General features: G+C 54.4%; 1 protein-coding gene across 2 annotated transcripts in view; it reads left to right on the top strand.

The window, feature by feature from the left end:
• Positions 1-14424, top strand: part of SPG7 (SPG7 matrix AAA peptidase subunit, paraplegin) — a 32014-nt gene that overhangs the window by 12116 nt on the left and 5474 nt on the right. The window contains exons 7-16 of one of the 2 annotated variants that reach the window (XM_027617237.2): positions 1324-1449; positions 1774-1936; positions 2264-2437; positions 7560-7684; positions 8281-8383; positions 9343-9453; positions 11005-11120; positions 12856-13012; positions 13421-13587; positions 14133-14210. In XM_027617237.2, coding sequence (XP_027473038.1) covers positions 1324-1449; positions 1774-1936; positions 2264-2437; positions 7560-7684; positions 8281-8383; positions 9343-9453; positions 11005-11120; positions 12856-13012; positions 13421-13587; positions 14133-14210 — 1320 coding nt within the window. The remainder of the gene's footprint in view (positions 1-1323; positions 1450-1773; positions 1937-2263; positions 2438-7559; positions 7685-8280; positions 8384-9342; positions 9454-11004; positions 11121-12855; positions 13013-13420; positions 13588-14132; positions 14211-14424) is intronic. The other variant, XM_027617239.2, reaches the window with a different exon arrangement.

Genomic DNA, 14424 nt, shown 5'->3' with positions numbered 1-14424 from the left:
CTTGAGTTCGGGCCCCGAGTTGGATGTAGGGATTACTTTAAAAAAGAAAAAAATTCTCCTGTTGTGGTGACGTTCATTGTAACATGAACTTTCCCTCCCTGGCAGGTTGCATATGGCCAGTTAGCCCATCAGCAGAGGAGCTGGGGAGGGGCCCAGGACCTGCTTGGAGCAGGTCTGCAGAGGGTACCTTCTGGTCACCTCCCCGGGAACCAAGACAGATTTCCACTGAGACCAGGAACGTGTTCCTGTCTGTAAAGACTCACACCCTTTTAATGGTGTCTCATTGTGGGGTTATGTTGTATTTTACTCAGCCAGTTTCACCCGTCTTGCATATTTGGGGCTGGTTATTTATTTATTTAAAAAAATTTTTTAAAGATTTTATTATTTGACATAGAGCAAGCACAAGGAGGGGGAGCTGCAGGCTCCCCGCTGAGCAGGGAGCCCGATGCAGGGCTCGATCCCAGGACTCTGAGGTCATGACCTGAGCCGAAGGCAGACGTTTCACCAACTGAGCCACCAGGCGCCCCTATAGTCACTTTTTATTTATTTATTTTTAAAGATTTTATTTGAGAGAGAGAGACAGAGCACGAGCTGAGGGAGAGGCAGAAGCAGACTCCCTGCCGAACGGGGAGCCTGATGTGGGACCTGATCCTGGGACCCTCCCTGAGATCATGACCTGAGCCGAAGGCAGACGCTTAACCAACTGAGCCACCCTGGCATCTCAGAGGCTGTTTATTTTCCCTGCGGTATTTAGATAGTACTGTGATAAATCTAATGCACATGTGCCTTTGGAGTGCCTGTCTGCCTGGTGTGCCTCCTGAGGCCAAATTTAGCTCAAGTTTGCACCCCTCACCGAGAGCTTTATCTTGCCTGATTGCTCTCCAGAAATTTACCAGCTAACATTTCTACCACACCTTCCCAGAGCTGCGTGTTATTACACTACCTTTATAATCAGAGAGTTCCACAGTAGAAGGAAAAATCATATGGAAAAATATAGTTTATGTGCAAAGATATTAAATTACCTCGTTTGGGTTGGGGGTGGTCTATGTTTTGTTTTTTTTTTTTAAGCAAATTGCTAGATGCTAGATTTTCTTACTGTTAGCGATGCACAGTAAACATTTCCCCTTGGATGCCTGGAAGGTGACTTTGGGTCCCATCTGCCTGAATATGTGGAGAGGGTGTGGGAGATGAGAGCCGAGCCGAGGAGAGGTGGGGCCCCTGGGACACGAAGCTCCCTCGTGCTTGCAGGCCCAGCCCAGGGGTGCTAATCTTCCCTGTTGTGCTAGGAGTCACAGCACCCTGCCCTTTGTTTTTTCTGCCCAGAATCAGCTTAAAATGGCTCGTTTCACAATTGTGGATGGCAAGATGGGGAAAGGAGTCAGCTTCAAAGATGTAGCAGGAATGCACGAAGCCAAACTGGAAGTCAAAGAGTTTGTGGATTATCTGAAGGTGGGTGCACGAGCCGAGCAGGAGGCAGACACGTGCGCCCTCCTTGAGGGAGGGATTGTCCCAGTCAGGCATGTGCTGTATCTGCTAAACCAGTGGGGCAGGCTGAGTGCACAGCCCTGAGCCAGTAGTAGGGCTGAGAGCCCGCTGCTGGCCGCACCCTGGGCTGTCTGGGACACCTGGTCACTGCCGGAGCTCTCTGCTTTTCCCAAACCACATGAAGCACAACTGATTCGTGACAGTGCAGGAGCTGATCGCCACGTGAGTCCTCTTGGAAATTCTCTCAAACACCTGTGACTAGTGTCCCATGATCCGTTGCTTTTCCAGAGTCCAGAGCGCTTCCTTCAGCTTGGCGCCAAAGTCCCAAAAGGTGCACTGCTGCTCGGGCCCCCCGGCTGTGGGAAGACACTTTTGGCCAAGGCGGTGGCAACAGAGGCCCAGGTGCCGTTCTTGGCAATGGCCGGTCCAGAGTTCGTGGAGGTCATTGGAGGTTGGTATTTTCTGGGGGGCTGTGGACAAGTTTGCCCAACCATCTGTGCAGGACCCTTCCTCAGGTGGCCGGATAGACGGGAACATGGGGGGACAGGGAAGGACACGTGAAACCCATGTTACTGGCCATGTTTATGGAGGGAACTGGGTAGTGATGTTCTTTTGAAGCTGCTTCCATGTGCAGCCTGGGGTGTCCAGGAGGGTGAGCGTCCACCAGGGTGACTCTCTGAGACCTTGGCATCCTCAGTGGGCAGCTCTGGTCCCTGGCACAAGAGTTGGGCTCATCTCCCATTATCTGTCCAACTCCTGGTCCTCTGTGTCACCTCAGGCCTTGGCGCTGCCCGCGTGCGGAGCCTCTTCAAGGAAGCCCGGGCCCGGGCTCCCTGCATCGTCTACATTGACGAGATCGACGCTGTGGGCAAGAAGCGCTCCACCACCATGTCTGGCTTCTCCAACACGGAGGAAGAGCAGACACTCAACCAGCTTCTGGTGGAAATGGACGGTGGGTGCTCCACACCCCCAGTCTCCTCCTGGGCAGGGAAGGGTTTCTTCTTGAGATCCACTTTCTAGATGGACCACGTGGCTGATGTGTGATGCCACCTTGCCCTGATGCTCACTGGCATTTCATTTTCCTGCAGTGACTGGTCTGTGTTTCTCCACCATAGCACCTGACACGGGTGTGAGTGTGCCTAGCACTCCCCGGCAGGTAGTAACAAGACAAAGCCAGTTGCAGAGGTATCTGTCACCTTGCTCCACTCAAGAAACACAGGTTTTAATTGTAAAGAGTCAAGGTAATAGTAGAAAAGACAGGAAAAAAACCTGGGAGCACAAAGGGCAGGGCAGGTCATGACATTGTTCCCAGTCTTGGGTAAACCCAGGGGATCGTGCTGTCTCTGATGCCCAGTGCAGTAAAGGGACTCGGGGTGCCTGGCTGCCTCCGTCAGGGGAGCATGCGGCTCCTGATCTCAGGGTTGTGAGTAACATGGAATGGTTTTTTTCTTTTTTTAAGATTTTATTTATTTTAGAGAGCTAGAGAGCATGAACAGGGGTGTGGGGGAGTGAGAGAGAATCTTCAACAGACTCCAAGCTGAGGGCGGAGCCTGACGTGGGGCTCGATCTCACGACCTTGAGATCACGACCTGAGCTGAAACCAAGAGTCGGACGCTCAACCGACTGAGCCACCCAGGTGCCCCTGTTTATTTTGTGTCTAAACATATATAACATTTACCATTTTAATCACTCATAAGTGTCCACTTCTGTGATGTCAAGTACATTTTCATTGTGCAGCCACCACCACTGTCCGTCTCTAGAACCTTCTCTTCCCCGACTGGAACTCTGTCCCCTTTAAACACTGACTCCCCGGCCCCTGGCAGCCCTGCTGTCTCCACGGGCCTGTCATGGTGAACAGCGTGCGCGCCCCTCCGCCCTGGTGCTGGGGTTTGCACTGGCTACGGGCGGCAGGGCAAGGCCTTTCCTCAAACGCTGATGTGCAGTCAGATGCACTGATGCATTTTGTAAGCTCTGCAAGCTCTACAGATGAAAAACCGAAGTGTCCTGTCTAACCAGTCTGCAGTAAAGGCTGTGTTGTTAGGCGGTAAGGAGAACAGCGAGCATCTGGAGCTGCCCTGCAGACCCTTGCGTCCCATCTCTGACCCTGCTGCCCAGCACCATTTGCTCCAGGACTATTCTCAAGAGCAAGTTTCCAGGGAGGGAAGCTTCCACGGACTCCATGTCCTTGGAAATGTGAGTAGAGTGAGGCCCTGGGCTGAACGCAGCTGTCGAGAAACCATCACAGAGGGGCCTCCAGGAGGGCCTTCCAGGCCAGATGGCAGGGAGCCCCCAACCCCTCACGCCACTTCTGAGGACAGGCAGTGCGCTGTTGTTGCATGGTTTGCCATTACCCTCGGGAGTCTCCGAGGTCCAAGAAACCACACTTAGTGCTTCCTTTGAACAGCTTTCCACAACCCCTTAATGCTGTGCCACCTTTGCTCAGTGTGGCTCTGGTAGTTTTGGGGTTCTGCAGAGATCTGGAAGATCCCCTTGGGTTCTGGTCATGAGGTCTCATGGCTGGGCCTGTGGGTGCCCGAGCCTGAGGTCTGTCTGCCCGCTGAGACCCGGGACCGTGTGTTTGATGAGCCTCTGCTATCGGAAGTACCAGGTTTTAATGATGGCGTCTGGTTGTCTCTTTAAAAGGGTGGCTAGGCTCTGCGCTATGGAGGGGAGAAGTCGGAGCAGGCTATCAGAAGCCCTCCGATGACTCACTGGCTGTCCGGGCTTCAAGTGTCCTCAAGTTCGTGTCTGTCCTTCGGCTCCTGCAGACGGCAGTTCGCGTGCAAGCATTCAGGCATGCTCCTGGACTGGAGGGATGCCGTGGGGTTCACGGCCCCCGTTCGTTCCCATCCAAGCTCTGGGTTTTTGACACGGTCGGTGTGTGACCTCACCTGCAACTCTGTGGCCTTCTGTGTGCGACCGTGTGTCATTCCAGGTGATGTGAAAGCCCTCGAGGAGGCTCCCACACGACTCCCTCTCTGAACACGGAGGCCATGGGAAGTAGCGTCTCTCCTGCTTATGTTGGTTGTTTGCACTTGAAGACTGAGCCCACCAGGAAGCATTTACTAAATGGCATCTTCCTCTGAGCCAAAGTGCTCTGTGCTGCCATGAATGGGGTGCTTCCGCCCCAGCACTTGCTTCTGCCCCTGACCCCCAGGCCCCCAGACTGAAGGCCCTTGTTGGGCTGGGCCGGCAGAGAACAGGTCCCTTTGTGTGCGGACACAGCCGGGCATTCTCAGCCCTTCAGATGCGTCTGAGGAGTCTCTGTTAGTCCTTGGGGAGGGGCAGTGCTGCTTCATTGAAGTGCAGGGCACGGAGCAGACGCTGTGCCAGTCGTGGGAAAAGCTCACTGGAAAGAGAAACCCCCACTCACAGGTCAGGACGAGGCTGCACTACAGGATGGCCAGGCCACATGGGATGGGCACCTGTGCAGAGCACTGGGGTCCCGCCAGGCCACTTACTGGTGGACAGTCACCTTTCTACATCTTTAACAGCACCAAGTGCCCCTTGCAGTGGATACCTTCACCTAAGCCTCTGTGTTAGCAAGAGCCTATGGGGTCATGAGCTCCGGCCTCACACGAAGTCATTAGAAAGTCCTAGCTCCCATCCACATGGCCTTTTCCATTTTAATCTGTGATCTCTCTTAAGTTACTTTTGTAAATATGGGAGGGTTTGGTCATGGCTCCTTTTTATGCCTGTGGATGTCCAGGTCTCCAGGTCCGTTTGTTGAAAAGGCTGTTGCTTCCTCCACTGAATGGCTTTTGGGCCTCTGCCAGCACTTGGCTGGGTGTGTCTGAGAGTCTCTGGGCCCCCGGTGTGCCGCGCTGGCCGATGTCTGCCCCTCCACCACAGCACTCGGCCCTCCTCGGGCAGCAGTCTTGGAGGAAGGTGCGCTGGGTCCTTGCACTTGGTTCCCTCAGCTGAAACTCTTGCGGTGGTTGTGCTTTGCTTTCTCCTATAATTTTTAGAACAAGCTTGTCCACATCTCCCAAAAGATCTTGCTGAGTTTTTGATAGGAACACACACATCACAGGAGAGCCAGGAGGAAGCATGGTGGCAGCGCCAGATGCCGGTGAGGGCGCAGAGAGGCCGGACCCAGGTCCCCGTGTGAAACTCGATGAGCCTAATTTCAATAAAGCAGCCAGGGAGGCGTGAGCAGACACACTGCTGGTGGGAGTGTCCAGTGGGGCAGCCTCTCTGGGAGACAAAACCACACACACACCTCCCGTCTGACCCAGCACTAGCACTCCTGCGTGCTTATCCTAGAGAAACGGTTACCCAAGACCTTCCCTTACCTGTGGGAGCTGAAGGCTGGAAGCAGCCCGCATGTCCACCAGCGTGTGCAGCTTGTAAACTCGGTGTTTCCTTGTCCGGGAAAGAAACTTCTCACACTGAACTGTCTGGATGGGTCTCGGGATCGTGGCTCCGTGTCGTACAGTGCCATTCACACGAGCTCGTCAGAGACGGAGAGTGGACCACTGTTCTCCCACAGTCATTTTCGGTGTCAGTGACTCAGCCTGGGCCTGGGAAGGAGGTCATTTCGGAAGCCTGAGCAGGGAGTCCTAGCAGGCCCCCCGACCAGGGCTCTGGCTCCCTGCCTTGTCCGAGGAGCGAAGCTGCATCTGTCCCAGGGCCCTCCCTCCAGTCAGCCTTTCTGTGTCAGTGACGTCTCCTAAAACCATAGTGCGGGCAAATGCGGCATGGGGTCAGAAGCGTTGCACCTGCTGGGTGGTGCCTGCTTTTGCTTCTGGGTTATTTCAGAAGTCACGGTTATCACAAGCCATAGTCTCCGCTCGACATGAATGGGACTGGACCCATCATGGTGTCCTGGCTTATCGCATTCTAGCAAGAATGCACACGCACAGGAGTGTTCCAAGGACTTCCTTGGGAGTGGGGTGTGGTTTGGATGTCCTGGTGGCTGCTGCTTCGTGACTTGGGTGTCAGGTCCTTGGTGAGGAAGTGCCCCCCCACCCCTGGCCCATGTGCTCAGCCAGGCCCCTCACTGCCGTCACGGGGTCCTGGGGTGGGGTTACTGACAGTCTGCCGGGAGGTGCCTCACACACTCTCAGGGCCTAATTCTCGAACACTTCTTTTAAATTTCACTTAACACTTCACAGGCAGTTTTAAATTGTACTTGTCAATGTCAGCTTATTAGGGATTTTTTTCATTAGCAAAAGATAGATCATGGCATTTTTGTTTGTTTAATTAAGTGGGTTCCACGCCCAACATGGGGCTTTGAACTCAAGACCCCAAGATCAAGAGTTGCACACTCCATTGACCCAGCCAGCCAGGTGCCCCTGAAATCTTTATTTTTTAAACTTTGTGTCTGGACCTTGTCACACATACATAAGTGCAGAGAGAGATGTGCAGTAACCCTCCACGTCGCAGGCCAGCCCCGTTCCATCCACGCCTCCTCCCATCTTCTTCCCAGGTGGGTGATTTTAAAGCCAGTCCAAAGTTCTGAAGCTTATGTGCTCTGGAGATATCTGTCTACGTTCAGAGAAACACCACCATCTCACTGTAACACGTACTCTGAAAATACACATATGACCCTCTGACTCCCAGTCAGGCCCATCACCCAGTTGCTTTTTGGATGCATTTCTGCAGGTGTTGCTTTATTCAGATTAGGGTCCAGTCTAAGTTGTCATGAAGATCTGAGCCACCAGTGGTACTTTTTGCACTTTTAAATTCCTGTGAGAAACCTGGAGCCTCCAAACCCAGGCCACAGACCAGCATTCAGAAACGTCCACTCTGGCCCATGGCTTTGCACCGAAGGAGCGTGGACATGGTGCCCCTCGCTCCCCGGGTCTGCTGGGCAGTTAGGAGAAATGTGGTCCCCCCAGGATGCTGTCTGGATGGCACTGCAGGCCCCCCCAAGAACCAGTCTGCATCTGGGCTGGCAGCCTGGGGAAGACCTGCGAATCCTTGCTCTCATAGGGAGCTTGATTCTGGGTCAGTCCACATCTCATTCAGAGCGCCGTGTGTGTTCCTATCTCACGGACCCCAGTGGGAAATCAGTCCCGCCCTGTGTCCTGAGAGGCGAGCTCTACCTGAACAGCTGTCTTCCCCTCCAGGAATGGGCACCACCGACCATGTCATCGTCCTGGCATCTACCAACCGAGCTGACATCTTGGACAATGCTCTGCTGAGGCCGGGCCGACTGGATCGACACGTCTTCATTGACCTTCCCACGCTGCAGGTCAGTGCAGCCAGGGGCTGGCCGTCGTCTGTCTGACTGTCTTTGGCTTACCGCTCTGCCTGTGGCTTTGCAGCTTGTTTCATTCACCCATAGTTTTTCTCTTTATCCGTAAACATTGGGGCTGAGTTTTGTAAGAATCTTGGGAGAGCCTCAGGAGTCTCGTCCTGACCCCCATCAGCATCCTTGGTGCCCCAAGGCAGCAGGAATCAGCAAGCAGTGATGGGTGGGGAAAGGGCTCAGAGCGAGTGCATAATGGTTCCTGCTCCCATGCCCCAGCCAGCAGTCCTCCTGGGTCTGACACTCAGACCATTACTGCTCTCTCAGAAGCAGAGCGGGACTGTCCTCTGACACTGCACTCCAGGGCAGCTTTCCATTGTTCTGACTCGGGGGGTCTAGGAAATTGAGAATGTATATGAACCAGATGTTCTACAAAATAAGCCTTATGTGCATGATGCGCTTCATTGTTTCCTTCTTCAATCTTCCATTTTTGAAATGCTGCTGTAGGTCGGGAGAGACAACAAAGAAAGGGATCTAACAGCCCATGGTTCCTGCCTGCGGGGCAGGAGTGAGCCCATACTTGGGTCCTTTCTCTGCAGGAAAGGCGGGAGATTTTTGAGCAGCACCTGAAGAGCCTGAAGCTGACCCAGGCCAGCAGCTTTTACTCACAGCGTCTGGCAGAGCTCACGCCGGGGTTCAGCGGTATGGAAGCTGGTTCCTGCTAGTCCTGAGAGTGCAGGCCACCCCCCGGTGCCCTACACCCCCTGCTCTGGGCCCCACGGTCAGCACAGCCTGGGCGGGAGTGAGGTCATGCACAGAGAGCCCGTAGAGGAGAAAAGAGCCATGCTGCACTTTGCTTTTCCTGCATGAGTGGCGCCGGACCTGACAGTGGTTCTGCTGCGGCATGCGGGGCGCTCCGGGCGCCCGCAGGACTCTGCACACTGGCCCTTCAGTGCCTTCCCACGCTTGGGCTGTGTACCACTGCTCCCTGCCAGGCAGTGCCATCCGAGGCCTCATGGCTGTCCGAGCGTGCCACGGGCCTCCTCACGGTTTGTTCTCATTGAGCAGAGACAGATCACAAATCAAGATATTTTCTGCATGGCTCTCATTTTAAATAGTTTTTTTTTTTAAAGATTTTATTTATTCATTTGAGACACAGAGAGAGAGAGAGAGAGAGAGAAAGCATGGCAGGGAGAGAGGCAGAGGGAGAGGGAGAAGCAGGCTCCCTGCTGAGCCAGGAGCCCGATGTGGGGCTCGATCCCAGGACCCTGATCATGACCTGAGCCGAAGGCAAGACACTTAACCATCTGAGCCACCCAGGTGCCCCTGTATGGCTCTCATTTTAAAGGGTAATATAAACAAAATCCTTTTTATAATAATTTCTTCCCTTTGGGTTTTTCTTTAATGCCCTTAACTAGCATCGCATGGGTACTGGAGTGTGAATTCCCAGGGAGAATGAGACTGCTGAGCATATGCTGATGGGACTTGAGCAGGAAAGAGCTTGGAGGTGGCAGGAGGTGGGACCGCACAAGGCTGTGCTCCGGGTCTGTTAGTGGTGGGAGTCGCTTCAGCATAGAACAGAAGTGCCTTCTGCATGCTCTCAGCCTCCTGCCCACGCGCCCCTCCCCTGCCCTCCTCTCTCACCCCTACTGTGCGGACAGGTGCTGACATCGCCAACATCTGTAACGAGGCCGCGCTGCACGCTGCACGGGAAGGGCACACGTCCGTCCACACGTTTAACTTCGAGTACGCTGTGGAACGGGTCATTGCTGGTACGAGGGGCATGTTCTCAGCAGGGCTGGATCCCTGAAAGCACCCAGACAGAAGGGGGGGTGGAGGGAGCCAGGTCAGGCTGACACATGACAAGTGATCAGTGAAGAATTATTGGACAAGAGAACTATAAGGGAAGTGTTTCTATTTTTATCAGTCAGGTTGTTCCATGTTCTGACTTCTCCTTAGTTTAAAATACCAGGGGTGTGCTGAAGAGCAGACATACTCTTCAGGTAGAAACACAAGGATCTTGCACACCCAAATGTGAGTGGCGCTTAGCCCCTCAGCTGTCAATTGTGCCTCGGAGCAGACCACACAGGGCACCATCCATGTTGTGGGGTCACGGCCGCCACTGTCTGGGGACAGAGGGTCTCCCGAGAGCTATGCTCTGCTGCCTGGCCCGTCTCTGCTCTGGGTAGCGACAGGAGGGGTCTTGGCAGCGGGGCGGGGATGGGGGGCCTTACAGCAGAGCTCAATGGTGGCTACTCAAAGTGGGGTCCCTGGGTTTCTGTCAGGAGAGTGGGATTGAAACTGAGAGTCTCCAGAAGTTTCCACGGCCCCACGTGTCTTGTCCTTGAGCAGGGTTCAGTCCAAGACACTGAAGAGTTTTTTAAAGAGGGAAACTGTTCGTTCCCATGGAAGTGTGAGAAGCACCGGCCTTGCATGTGGGTGGGGAGCGTCTCTGCAAGGGGCTCATCCCCGTCACTCTCGGCTGAGCTAAAATCTGGTACAGATGCCACTAGGTGTTCAGGTTGCAGCTTAGGAGTCTGTGTGGACAGAAGGAACAAAAGTGGCTGTTTCGTACTACAAACTTGGCTTCATATAAGCCACTCGGTTTACATGGAAATTGATAAACTCCAGTCCGGAAATTGATAAACTGATAGTGTCAAAGTGAGAAAGACGAAGTGCTGCCCACGCTGGTGCGGCCTGCCTGAGCTAGAGCACTCAGGTTCAAGTACAGCCCATCCCACAGGCTGTGGCCTCCGGTCCAGATGCTCAGAACCAGCCTTGCAGTAGACAGAGGTGGATGACCCTCGGAGCACACAGCCAGACCCAGAGCTGATCCAGGCTGTGTAAAACGGGATCGCAGGAAGGTGTGGGGAACCTGGGTTGCGGAGAGAAGCCTCCCCAGTAGCTCAGACGAGGTAGATGGACTAGAATCTCAAGGTGGGAAGCGGTCAGCTAGCAAGGGCCTGCAGCTTCCAGCAAGTCCGGGGGAAGAGCCTCTGCGAAGCCTGGACCTGGGTGGGGACCCCATCTAATCACAGCAGCCCCGTGGGCCCCTGAGGGTGGGCACTCGTAAAGCCTGCAGGAGCTGGTCTGTTCTCCCCGGCATTCACAGAAGTAGAAACAAACAGGGACCGTCCAGCATCTCTCCCCTCACGAGGAACAGTTCGGGGTGCTGGCTCGGGGCAGAGGCACAGGAGGTGAATGTCAGGCACCATACTGCTTTGATGGCACGGGGTGCAGCTCTGTGAGGCCAAGGGAGTGCCTGGCCCGCTTACCTCGGATCACCTGTGTGCCCAAACTCAAATCCTTGTGCACCCTTTCAGGGACTGCCAAAAAGAGCAAGATCCTATCAAAGGAAGAACAGAAGGTGGTTGCGTTTCATGAGTCGGGCCATGCCCTGGTCGGCTGGTTGCTGGAGCACACCGAGGCCGTCATGAAGGTAGGGTGTCTGCGTCGGGTGGGTCTGGGGTCTCGGCGGCTGTAAGCCCAACTCACCCTTGAACAAAGCTGACTTTGGAAGCACCGTGTGTTTTTACTTGAAGAGAAAGCGCAGTGTGAGCTGGACATGGGCGCAGGGCAGGAGGTGATGGTGTGGGATCCCCTCATCCTCAAGCAAAAGGCAGGAGGTCTTAAGTGGGCTCTGGTTTTCGGGCGTGACCATCGCAGTCACATGATGACTTGGGGTCTCCTTCTGCCATCTACACAGTTACTCTTGGAATTAAAGAATTGCCGTGTTTACTAAAAGTGTTGATGTGGTGACCGCTAACCTGAAAAATAAGTGAGTTTGGTTCACATTAAAAAAATACCACTTTTGGGGCGCCTGGGTGGCTCAGTTGGTCGAGCGACTGCCTTCGGCTCAGGTCATGGTCCTGGAGTCCTGGGATCGAGTCCCACATCGGGCTCCCGGCTCAGCAGGGAGTCTGCTTCTCCCTCTGACCCTCTTCCCTCTCATGCTCTCTCTCTCTCATTCTCTCTCTCTCAAATAAATAAATAAAATCTTTAAAAAAAAATAAAAAATAAAAAAATAAAAAAATACCACTTTTGGAGGCATTTGTGACTTGATGAAAATTTATTACAATCTGCTGCTAACATCAGAACAACTCCTCCAGAATGTGGGTGCAGATTTCACGGTGCCTTCCACGCAGACCTGACGCACGGCCTGGAGAAGAGCTGCGCAGGTGCTCTGGTCCCACGGTGCAGGGAGGGGGCTGCAGCACTGCTGGTCCCTGACACCAGCAGTGGGAAGTGGCAGTCGCCAGCCTAGCACGTTGGCGTTTACGCCCTTCTTTTCAGAAGGGTTTGTTACAGCCATGTACACAGTCTGCCGGTGTCTGACGATGCCCTGTTGATCAGGCCAGCTCCTCTGACACTCAGCGGCGGGCAGGGAGTTCAGTGTCTGGTGACAGACGGGGGGATGCTGCCATCACCGATGATCTGGGTCAGGCCGAGGGTGAGGAAGGCAGGGTTCAGGGTAGATACTTTAATGCAGTATCTCAAAAACTAAAATAAAAATTAATGCAGAAAAACCCCTAATGAAGTAAATATCATAATTTAAAACTTGCTGTTTTTAGAATTTTCACTGCATGTAATGTCTAAAAGATACATCTTTCGTAATGAGATCATCCCTGCCCCCGGCCCTGCGGCTGACTACTCAGGGAAGGTGGTGAAGTCCCAGCTACTGATATGGTCATTCTTTACAGCCGTTTACATTGTAATTTACTTCAGTGTTGGATTTAAGTTTCCTCTTCAGATTTTCCAGGCATTAGGAGCTGGTCATCCTGCTGCCCGGGGCCCCAGTGGTTGCTCGTGCGGCAGGTCCTGCTTTGCTGCACCCACCTCCCCCTCCGCGCCCCCGTGTGTGCACCTGCCGTTGGGCTGCCGGGGAGGCAGAGCGGCAAGGATAGTCTTCACTGTCCCCAAGCCGGCGAATCCGAGGGTTTGTGTGGTGCCCGTCTGTGCCGTTGTGCTTTACTTCATGTACCCGTCGGGGTGCCCAGCCGTGTGCGAGCTGTCCTTCAGCGACAGAGTTCTCCTTTGCTATAAAAATGGGGCCAGTACAGATTTGCTTTAACTGCTTTGAAAGCCTCCCATTAAAGATCCGTCGTACCTTTTCCCCTCTTCATCTTTAAAGTGCAAATCCTGCCCACTCACTCGGGCCGCGTGACACTCTGCAGGTCTCCATTGCACCACGGACAAATGCAGCGCTGGGCTTTGCTCAGATGCTTCCGAGAGACCAGCACCTCTTCACCAAGGAGCAGCTGTTTGAGCGCATGTGCATGGCCTTGGGTGGCCGCGTGTCCGAGAACATCTCCTTTAACAAAGTCACTTCTGGTGAGAAGCCAGCCCGTGCGGGTCCTGGAGTTTGCGAAGTGCTTTCACACCCACTGTCTCCCGCGTGGGGGCGGGAGGGCGAATCTGAGGGAGGAATTTGAATAGTGGGACAGTTTCAGTCAGCGCTCTCAAGCTGTTAACTTCACTGGGATGTCCAGAGAGGAAGTCGAGATGTTCCTCAGTGACACCGGGGTTCAGTGTTGACAGCTATGCTGGTGCAGAGCAGGACATGGGCCGGAGGGTGCCAGGGGAGCGAACCCACATGTGCGTCCCAGGTAGTACCTCAGAGTTAAGACAGGATACACTTGTCTCCTGGGTCCTTTGCCTGTGCTGGGCAGGGGGGCGGGCAGCGTGCCCTGACGTGGCCCTTCCAGGAAAGAAACCTCTTTCTTAACCCCCACCCTCCAGGGGCTCAGGACGACCTGAGGAAGGTCACACGCATTGCCTATTCCATGGTGAAGCAGTTTGGGATGGCTCCAAGCATCGGGCCCGTCTCCTTTCCCGAGGCGCAGGAGGGTCTCACAGGCATTGGACGGCGCCCCTTCAGCCAGGGCCTGCAGCAGATGATGGACCACGTGAGTCTGCACAGCTTGCTTGGCATGGGCTGCGTCCATACTGTGATGGGGTTAGGGCACGGGTCTCTCTTGGGTACTGGCGCCGTGCCCTCTGCCACACCGAGCGGAGTGTGCTGTTGTGGTGGTCTCATCGAAGGCGTTCCAATCCTGACACTCACTGAGTGTCTGTTCTTGGGTGAGGACTTGTGTGGCTTCTGGTGAAATTGTCCGTGATGTGAGACTAGGAAGGAAATAGAAGAGACCCCAGTGATACCGTGGTGCCCCGTGGTCGCTGCACCTGCAGGACACGCTGCATGCTCTACGGGAGACCGGGCCAGGGAAGGCGCATGCGTGAGGGGGCCTTGGGCCCAGAGGACAGAGCTGAGGGGCATTCCCAGGGTACGGGGTAGGGGCAGCCAAGCTCTCCCAGCCACGATGAGAGAAAAGCTGCGTTCCTGTCCCTGTGGCTCCTTTGTGAACTCTGGCACCAGGATCCGGCTACACAGGACGTGGTGAGTGTGGCCGGCCACCCTGCGCATGACCCAGCTGCTGTCTTTCATTGGCAGGAAGCGAAGCTGCTGGTGGCAAAGGCCTACAGGCACACGGAGAAGGTGCTGCAGGAAAACCTGGACAAACTGCAGGCGGTGAGGTTCTGGGCGCCAGGTCTGTCCCTGCAGAGTCATCACTACATGGTCCTCACGGGAGTCCTCCTGGCACACAGAGCCGCAGAGAACGTATCCACTGTGTGCTCCACCCAGCTCAGCTGAAATCTCCCATTTCTCCTACCTCCTCCTCAGCTTCTTACTGTGAACATATCAAGCCAGTCCCTTGAAGCAGGCAGAAGAACGTAGTACTAAG

This window comes from Zalophus californianus, chromosome 17, assembly GCF_009762305.2.
Source record: "Zalophus californianus isolate mZalCal1 chromosome 17, mZalCal1.pri.v2, whole genome shotgun sequence".
In the NCBI taxonomy this organism is placed as follows: domain Eukaryota; kingdom Metazoa; phylum Chordata; class Mammalia; order Carnivora; family Otariidae; genus Zalophus; species Zalophus californianus.
This window is presented reverse-complemented; position numbering and strand designations above follow the sequence as displayed.